The following is a 9,232-nucleotide window of genomic DNA, read 5'->3' as shown; positions in this document are numbered from 1 at the left end:
GGGCACAGCAGAGAGAAGCGGTGAGACACCACGGAGCGTTGCCCAGCTGGGCGCCAGGGCCACCATGACCACCCCTTCTCCGGGACTCGGCGAAGAGACCTGCCTGCGGGAGGGACCCCGGGGAGCAGGGCGGCCGGTTCAGGTTGGGGGTGTGTGTGCGTGTGCGGGCGCGTGTGTGCATGTGTGCCTGCGAGGGTTGGTGGGCGTGTACGAGTGTGGGGGTATGGCGGTGTGTGGCATGTGTCTGTGTGTGTGAATGTGTGTAGGGGGTGTGCATCTCTCTGTACAGTACATGCCGTGTATGTGTGTGTGTGTGTGTGTGTGTGTGTGTGTGTGTGACAGGGGAGGCCGGGAGGTCACAGAGCTTGGGTCTGAACCCATGCAGGAAGGAGAGGGGCTCGGCAGGACGGAGTGTGTGTGTGTGTGTGTGCGCGCGCGCGTGCAGGGGCAGGGGTATGTGAAGGGTGAGTGTGTCACGGGCGCTAGGTGTGGCTATGTGTGTGATGTAAGGGTGCCGGGTGCACGTGTGTCCCTGGCTCACCCTCCCTTCCCCCACCAGATGTGTGCGCATGGAGGAGAGAGTTCTGGGGAGGGGGTAGGAGTCCGCTGCAGCTGCCTGCCATTCGCCCAGCTTGCCTGCCTGGCGTTCTCCTCCAGGAAGCCAGAGATCGCCAAGCTGCCCCTACCCCGAATACTTCTAGGGTCCTGGGGAAGGGAACAGGCCCAGACCCAGGAAAGGGGAGGGGCTGGAGGGAAGGTGCTTCTGCCAGACTGGGAACCTTGCTTCTGTGGCCAGAGTCTGGGCGGCCTTCTGACTGGGCCAGATCACTCAGCGCTGGCTTCAGCCCTCCCTAGGCCCTGTGCCCCCTGGGGTCTGAGAGTGAGAGTGCTAGCACTTCTGGCTGGGGCGGGAGGTGGGGCTTGGAATAGGTCAAGACATCGGAAGGGCTTGCTTGTTCACAGTTACATGCCCAGAAGGGTGCTTGGCACATGGTAGGCCTCCGTAAATACTTGAGGCTCAGCAGAGGGAAGGAAGGGAGGAATCCACATCTGGAAGCCCAAGTCCATCCCTTTTACTACTAGTTAAGGATGAGGGTCCCTGGTTGCAGTCAGACCCCAGTTTCTGCATGAGCAGATGGGGAAGGAGGAACCCCCAGGCAGGGATTTGTGCTGGGGCCTGAAGGTACAGGAAGGGCCCAGCAAGAAGAGCCACAGCCATGGGCAGGACACTTTGCATCCTACCGGCACTACCTGCTTCTCTGAGATCAGAAGCCTCTCTCTGGGGAATCCCATCCTGGGAAAGGGAAGAGGGTGGCCACAGCCAGGGCTCACAGGGCCTCTCCTCTCTCCAGGACCTTCCTGCTCGAAAGGTGCTGAAGAACTGAGTCCCCGCCCACCAAGGCCACCCAAAGCCAGGTGGGGCCATGGCCAGGCATGGCTGTCTAGGGCTGGGACTGTTTTGCTGCGTCCTGTTTGCTGCTACTGTGGGCCCCCAGCCCGCCTCCTCCGTCCCAGGTGCCCCTGTCACCACTTTGACCCCCCCACCTCAAAGTGAGGCCTCTATGCTGTCTCTCAACCTGGGACTTAACTTCAAATTCCATCTTCGGGGACCTGCTGCTGTCTGGGGAAGCCCTGTCACAGAGACCCAGCCACTCTCTCTTGGGCCAGGCCAGGAGCCAGGGGAAGAGGTGGCCAGTGGGCTGAGGACTGACCCCCTTTGGGAACTGCTGGTGGGCTCCCCGGGGAACTCTCTCACTGAGTGGGGCTCCGCTGAAGGCGGCTCAAAGCTCCGGGCTTCCTCCCTGCTCCCGGAGTCCACATCCTGGCGCTCTGGGCCCAGCGACTGGCCCACTGCCCCCTATCAGACCAGCAGGAGCACTGTGACCTGGGACACGGCTCTGATGGCGACAGCACTTCCATCCAGTGTTCCCAAGCCCCACCAGAGCGAGTTGGAGCTGAAGTTTGACATGGCACTGAGAGCAGGTGCAGCCCCCACACTTGGGCATCGAACGCTACCCCTGTTGCCCAGCCTGCGGGCCAGCCTGGCAGAGATTGCTGGGCGCCTGGGACCCTTTGGTGAGTAACCACCCCATCCCAAGGAAAGCCCCTGCTGGGCACCCCTGGCAGGTAGGAGGCAGCTTCAGCCTGGGCTTCTTTTGCAGGATTCTTTGGTACTACTCTGTCCCCACTCCGGAACGTCTCTGGCCTGAGCCCCCCAGGTGAAACTACATCCACAAGCTCTGCCTCTGGAGTTTCAGGTTCTCTGGGTGAGTTTATTCATTGCAGTAAACAATCGTGGAACACCTCTACATGCCAAGCACTGTGCTAGGGGCCTAACAAGTACCTTTCTTTTTTTACTTTCTTGTATTGCTTCTTCCAGGCCCTAGGATATGGGCTACTACTTCCACAGAAGGAGTATTCTCTTTACCATGCTGAATCTGGTTTGCTCTTTGTAGCTTAGCTCATGGTGTACATGAGCTTAGCATGTGGCTACAATTCCTGGGACAGTGACTTCCTTAGGACAAACTCTGGGAAAGGACATAATTTTCTCCAAACTCCCAGAGGAGAGTTGGTAGGGTGGCACTCAAGCCCCATGTGCTCCCTTTGCAGGGTTCCTTGGCACCACTCTGTCCCCACCCCCATACTCCCTGGAGAGGAAGCTCTCCAGCCCAAGTCCTCTGGACCCAGCTGCTTCCCTAAGTTTTGCCTCGATTGCAACAACTTCATTAGGTAAGTATCCAATTCATTTGAACTTGACAATTATTTATTGAGCACTTACTACATGTTAGTCACTCATCAGTGTTCTGGAACCCTTTTATTTCATTGCCATCATAATCATAATCATCATTCTTTTCATCATCACCATGGAGATATGTATGAATGGTCTGAGAGCAAGTATTGCTGGAGAAAGTCCCACACAGAGTTAAGTAATGGTCCCCTGAGAGTTTTGCAATGAGAGGCACAGCAGGATGTAGACAGATGTATCAGGGACAGACACAGGAACTTCTTCATGATTTCCACAGCCCTGGCACTAACCCCACCCTCCACTCCAATCTGCCTGAACTGACTCCCCACCAACCTTCGGGCTCTTTCCTTTGCTGTCTGATGTGACATGACATGCTGTCAGATATGGGCAGAGCTGGGTCACTCATTGGGAAGACACTGAGGAGGAGACCTTGAGCAGGTGCCACCTTCGTTCAAGGGAGCCTTTCAGAACATGCACATAGACAAGCTGGTGGTACAGAGGAAAGACCACAGGCTCGGGAATCTTGAGACCTGGCTTTCCAATTTATTTATTTATTTATTTATTTACTTATTTACTTACTAGCTAGTGACTTTGGGCATGTTATTTAACCTCTCTGAACCTAACTTTTCTTATAGACCCAGGGTTTAATAATAGTACTTGCTAGTTATTGCAAAGCTCTTAGCCTGATGCTGAGAGGCTCATTAAATAGTAGCTATTACCCTTGCTTCTCCCCCCGCACTGTATCCCAAATCTACTTCCAGACCCTACCTCTCAGAAACCTCAGCCTTGGCCCCAGGCAGTGGTGGGACAACACAGCCCACACAGCAGAGGGCACAGGTGCTGGAGGAGAGGTTCTGGTGGATGAGGCAGGGAGTCATGCAGAGGGACTGAGGGGCTTTCAGGCCCAGCTTTGCTCTGCAAAAGGTTTACTGCGGCTGTGAAACTTCTCAGTCACCCCACACTAGGCTCAGCAGTGGAAACCACTGGTCTCCCCAGCTTCTTCCAGCTCCAGACTTAACCCGTGACCTGGTTCTCTGGCTCACTCCAGCCATAGTCACTGCACTCCTTTGGATGGTGGGTGAGGGGCGTGCTATGCCCCTGTTCAGCCCAGCGTGCAGCAGGGGCAGGATGTGATTGGGGGTGGGGGGCAGGTTCTGTGCCTCAGGGGAAGGATGCTGGCTGGCAGTCTGTCGGCCTTGGTGACAGCGCTGGCCAAGCAGGTTTAATGAGTCTGGACAGTATCAGAAGCAGCGCAGCTGGGCAGGCTGGCGGCCCCACCTCATTCTCCCTCCTCCCTGGTAGCTGCAGGAACCCAGCCTCTGATACTGCACCTCTGAGTAAACCCAGGAGAGCTACAGGCCTCCTGGAGAGAACGCCAATGGGCCTTGCTCTGACCAACAGAGTGTGTGTGTGCGTGTGTGTGTGTATGTAGTTGTATCAAGCAGTTACCATACAAAGGGAGTCTCTCTGTGTTGCCTCTAGAATCTTTCTAACCTAGGTGCAACTAGCCTTTGACTCCTAGGCCCTCCTTGCATTAGGTCCCCTTCACCTTGGACAGAGCCTGTATTCAGCCCATACATACCAGAACAGTTATCCAGTTAATCAGTGTGCAACTTTCATACTGGTTAATCAGTGCCCACCTCCCTTAGTCCACAGAGGGTTCCCCTCCATTCCCTGACCACTCTGGCTGGTGTCAGTTCTGATTGGCTGGCATCTGTGCCAACTCAGTTGCTAAATATTTTGAGTGTCACCCCTACAAAGTGTAACTACTCTCCATGATCCTGGAGGTGGGGGTCGGGAGAGGGATGGGACCAGACCACTAAATGGGCTGTAGCTTCCAGCATCCAGAGTGGAGACATGATTCCCAGCCCTTTGATCTGGGCAGCTGGTGGATAATCAGGCCTGACTTTTCCATGAATCAAACTGTTCCCTCCCACAATCCCTCCCCAGCCAGCTCCTGCCTCACCAGTTATTCACACTGATATCTCCTCTCCTCCCTCATCACTGAGGTCAAGAGGGCCCACAGGGCCAGAATGGGACCTCCCAGTAGAGGAGGCTTGCTCAGGAGAGGGATCCTGGGAAGGGAAGACCAGAGATGACTATCTTCTGGACTCTTTTGGGGAAAACTGAAGGCTGTTTCTGGAGAAGCCTCCAATGGGGAGATGAGAGATGAGGTCAAGTGGACCCTACAAATGCAGAAGCCAGGTTTTTTTCCACCTGTCTCCATTCACACCTGGACCAGTGTGGGGCATGCAGAGCATGCTCTGACCCCTGGGATCAGTGTTCCTAATTCAGAACTCCTTTTATGACCCTTGAGCCATCCCTGTACTATGCCTATTATCTGGTTTTTATTCCTTTTCTGGATTTATTTTATTTTATTTTTATTTTTTATTTATTTATTTTTGAGATGGAGTCTTGCTCTGTCGCCCAGGCTGGAGTGCAGTGGTGTGATCTCAGCTCACTGCAACCTCCGGGTTCAAGTGATTCTCCTGCCTCAGCCTCCTGAGTATCTGGGATTACAGGCACGCACCACCATGCCCGGCTAATTTTTGTATTTTTAGTAGACACGGGGTTTCATCATGTTGGCCAGGCTGATCTCGAACTCCTGACCTTGTGATCCACCCGCCTTGACCTCCCAAAGTGCTAGGATTATAGGCGTGAGCCACCATGCCCAGCCTGGATTCTTATGAATGTTGAAATTTGCTGTAGTTGCCATAGAGCTTAGGTATAGAGATGAGAGATAAGGTTTCCTGTGGCCCATGGGTGAGAAGTAAAGATGGAAGAGGGTGAATTGGAGCCAACCTCTGACAGCTGCACTTATCTGTACAGTGAACAAAGAGGGTGTGGTGAGGGGGGTGACAGGCTGGAGCAGACTGTGGGCTCCCAGGTCATGTCTTCCTGCCTCTCTGCAGAGCCCACAGAGGTCAAAGAGAGATGGAGCAAACCTAATCACTTTGCAGAGGAAGTGGGTTGGGCAAGAGCATCTGAAGGGACCACAGAATGAGGGGTGAGGTGGTGTGTGCATTTGATCCTGCCATCGCCAGACCTATGCCACCTGATCAGCAAGTTCTCCATTCCCAGCTAAGTAGTTTCTCATTTAATTGATGACTGGTGTCTTTATTAGTGTTAAGGAGTGAGTAGGCCATCAGAAAGGTATTATTTGGCTGGGCATGGTGGCTCACGCCTGTAATCCCAGCACTTTGGGAGGCCAAGGCGGGTGGATCACAAGGTCAGGAGTCCGAGACCAGCCTGGCCAATATGGTGAAACTCCGTCTCTACTGAAAATACAAAAATTAGCTAGGCATGGTGGCACGCACCTGTGATCCCAGCTACTTGGGAGGCTGAGACAGGAGAATCGCTTGAACCCGGGAGGTGGAGGTTGCGGTGAGCTGAGATCATGCCACTGCACTCCAGCTTGGGTGATGAAGCAAGACTCTTTCTCAAAAACAAACAAACAAACAAACAAAACAAAGGTATTATTTAAACAGAGTTCATAAAGTGAGACAATGTGTTGATGTTCACTATTTGACTAATTGTTGTCTTTGTAAGCAAGTTTAGGACTTTGAAAGGCTTTGAAAACAGACTGCAGCCATTAGTTAGTTGAATCAAGAACTTGTTTGAGACCAGAGGTAGTCACACTGACATACACACAAACAGATGATGGATCAGTGATGAACATTAGCTGATGATCATGATAACGACACAATCTTGATTGAGGGATCATGATGCACCAGGTTCTCCGAGAGTTTTACACACATTGTCTCATTTTTCTCACAACAGTCCTATGCAGTAGGTACTCTTACTCATTTCAGATTTGAGGACATGATGGAATGGGAACCAGGGTGCATGCTGCCACTTGCGGTTGGCAGTGAGCTGTGTATATTTAATGTTTTGGCTGCTTCTTTTCTGCCCTCCCCAGTTGTCCAATTGCATCATCCCTTTCCTTCTCTCAGAGCCACCTCTCAGCTCCCTCACTCCTCCCTTTTCCTTGTTCTCAGAACTCTTGTGTTTTTTGTTTATCTTTTATATATTTATTATTTTTAAGAACTGGTGTGTGTGTGTGTGTGTGTGTGTGTTTTGTTTTTGGTTTTGGTTTTTTTGGGTTTTTTTTTTTTTTTTGAGCCAGAGTCTCGCTCTGTCACCTAGGATGGAGTGCAGAGGCACGATCTCCACTCACTGCAACCTCCGCCTCCCCGGTTCAAGCGATTCTCCTGCCTCAGCCTCCAGAGTAGCTGGGATTACAGGCGCATGCCACCACGCCTGGCTAATTTTTGTATTTTTAGTAAAGACGGGGTTTTGCCCTGTTGACCAGGCTGGTCTCAAACTCCTGACCTCAGGTGATCTGCCCACCATGGCCTCCCAAAATGCTGGGATTACAGGCATGAGCCACCGCGCCCGGCCTAGAACTGTTATGTTTTGAGCGTCCCCTGCATGAGCTGGCTCTGCCTGTGGTTGGGGGTGCTCCTGGGGTCTTCCTGTGTTGTCCAGCTGGGGCATGGCCAAGGCAGGGCCAGGCAGTTGGGTGATTGTCAGACACCCTGCCCTCACATTCTGCATCTGTCTTTTGTCCACCTACCCATCCCTGCCAGGCTGTCCACATCCTTCACCACCACCCTTTCTTCTTCCACCCTTGCCTGTGGCTGCGGTCCTGCTGAATCTGTAGGTGAGGGCAGGTAGAGGTTCAGCTTCCAGCATCTTCCCTTGCTGCCTGGCCCTGGGGAGAATCCTTGAGTCTAACTCTACCCAACTCCTCTCTTGCTCCAGAAGAGTAGAATTAAGGATCTTACTCCTTACCCTCTCTTAGTTGACTTCCCTTTTTCCAAGGGATATGGGAAGGCGCTGGAGCACAGGATGGGGCTAGGGACCCAAGATAGGAAACCCCAGAGCAACTGAGGGGCTCACTTACTCAGATGGCATTTTATCCCACTGTGATGTCCCCAAGACTTCCTCCCTGGGAGTTCCTAAGGGCACCTTTTGAGACCTGGGGGAGTCCATCTCGATGTCACCTTCTGTACAATGTGGGGAGAAGCATGGAGGCATCTATATTAAGAAACTTAGACCAATGGCTCTGTGGATGAGGGAGGATAGAGGTCACAGCCATGGATAGGCTAAGGCTTGGGGTGTAGCAGGCAGGAAGGCCAATGAATAAGGAGAAATGATGTTTTCCTCAGAGTGCTGAGACAGCAGTATCTTACCTCTCCCCTGCTGAATGTGTGTGTGTGCGTGCATGCATGTGTGTGTATGCACACATGTGGGCTTTTCCTTGAGATGGAGACAAGGTGGGTGAGTAGCTGAAAAAGGGCAGGGGAAGCTCCTCCTAGCACTAAGTTGGGGGTTGGAAGTCAGGGGTGCAGAACAAGAGATAAGCACACTAATGTTAGAAAGAGGCTTTGGAATCACAGAAAGGGGCTCAGACTGATGTTCAGACCTGGGTTCTAGGTGCAACTCTGCCCATTTGTGACCTTGGGCAGATCATTTTGCCTCTCAGAAGAGCTTCAGTATCTTCATCCGGCATGTACAGGGATTCATTTAGTCAATGAATATCTGCTACATTCCAACTGTGTGACAGAAACTAATTTAAGTATGGAGATTCAGATGTGAGCAAAGAAACAATAATCCCTGTTCTCATGAAACTTCCTTTCTGGTGGGGGGATTGAACTGGAGAGGGTGTCTGAGGTTCCTTGCAGTTGTAAAGTTCTGTGACTTCAAAGAAAAACTCTTTAGCAGAATCACAAACGAGTCAAGCAGGGAGCTGGGGGGTCGAGGCAGAGTGGGAGAAGCAGGAGGAGGAAGAGGGGAAGGATGACAGCTGAAACTCCAGCGAAGACATTGAATAGGGGAGCGGGGGAGGGAAAGGTGAGAAGCCAAGAGGTGGGGTGAGTCTCATATGTAAGACAAGTGTGTCCTGAATATGTTAGGGGACTCTGACTGGCATTCAGGCTACTGCCTGTGAGGTGGGCAGGGGCAGGGCTGCATGATTGCCTCAGTCAAACCTTCTTTGCCCACAGACCCCACAGTCCCCACCACTGGCCCAGATGACCTCTCTTCTCCTGCCAGCCTTGGGAACCCTTCGGGGCAGCCAGAGTGTGGGCCAGGACCCTGCAGCGTGGGAGAATTGCCTGAACGCGAGGGGCAGCCTGCCGAGGCCCCGAGGCCCCTCTTTTTCCTGACCCTGGATGCCGACTGGGCAGAGGCCAGGGCTCGCTGGGGGCTGGCCTGGGAGGCCCATGTGTATGGGGTAGGCGCGCTCTTTGGCCTGGTTGCCCTGCTGGCGCTGCTGGCTCTGGCCCTTTTGCCCTGGCGCTGCCCGCCCGGCGCCCCCTGCCTGGCGCTGCTGGACCTGCTGCTGCTGTCGGCCGGGACCACGCGGGCCTTCCCGCTCTTCTACGACGCCTATGGGCACAGGGATCGACTGCCCGCGCTCGCCTGGCTGCTGCTGCAGGACCTTCCGCTGCCCTGCCTGGCTGCCGGCCTGGGGCTGGCCTG

General features: G+C 53.5%; 1 protein-coding gene across 1 annotated transcript in view; it reads left to right on the top strand.

Moving 5' to 3' along the window:
- The first annotated feature begins 1,320 nt into the window (after positions 1-1,320).
- PRRT4 (proline-rich transmembrane protein 4) overlaps positions 1,321-9,232 on the top strand; it is a 9,881-nt gene continuing 1,969 nt past the window's right edge. Inside the window, 4 exon segments of the mRNA XM_011939543.1 lie at positions 1,321-2,076; positions 2,163-2,267; positions 2,611-2,730; positions 8,755-8,984. Coding sequence (XP_011794933.1) covers positions 1,425-2,076; positions 2,163-2,267; positions 2,611-2,730; positions 8,755-8,984 — 1,107 coding nt within the window. The 5' untranslated portion in view covers positions 1,321-1,424.

Source organism: Colobus angolensis, unplaced genomic scaffold, assembly GCF_000951035.1.
Source record: "Colobus angolensis palliatus isolate OR3802 unplaced genomic scaffold, Cang.pa_1.0 Scaffold182, whole genome shotgun sequence".
NCBI classification, from domain to species: Eukaryota; Metazoa; Chordata; class Mammalia; order Primates; family Cercopithecidae; genus Colobus; species Colobus angolensis.
Note: the sequence above shows the minus strand (reverse complement) of the source record. Positions and strands in the feature narration are given on the sequence as shown.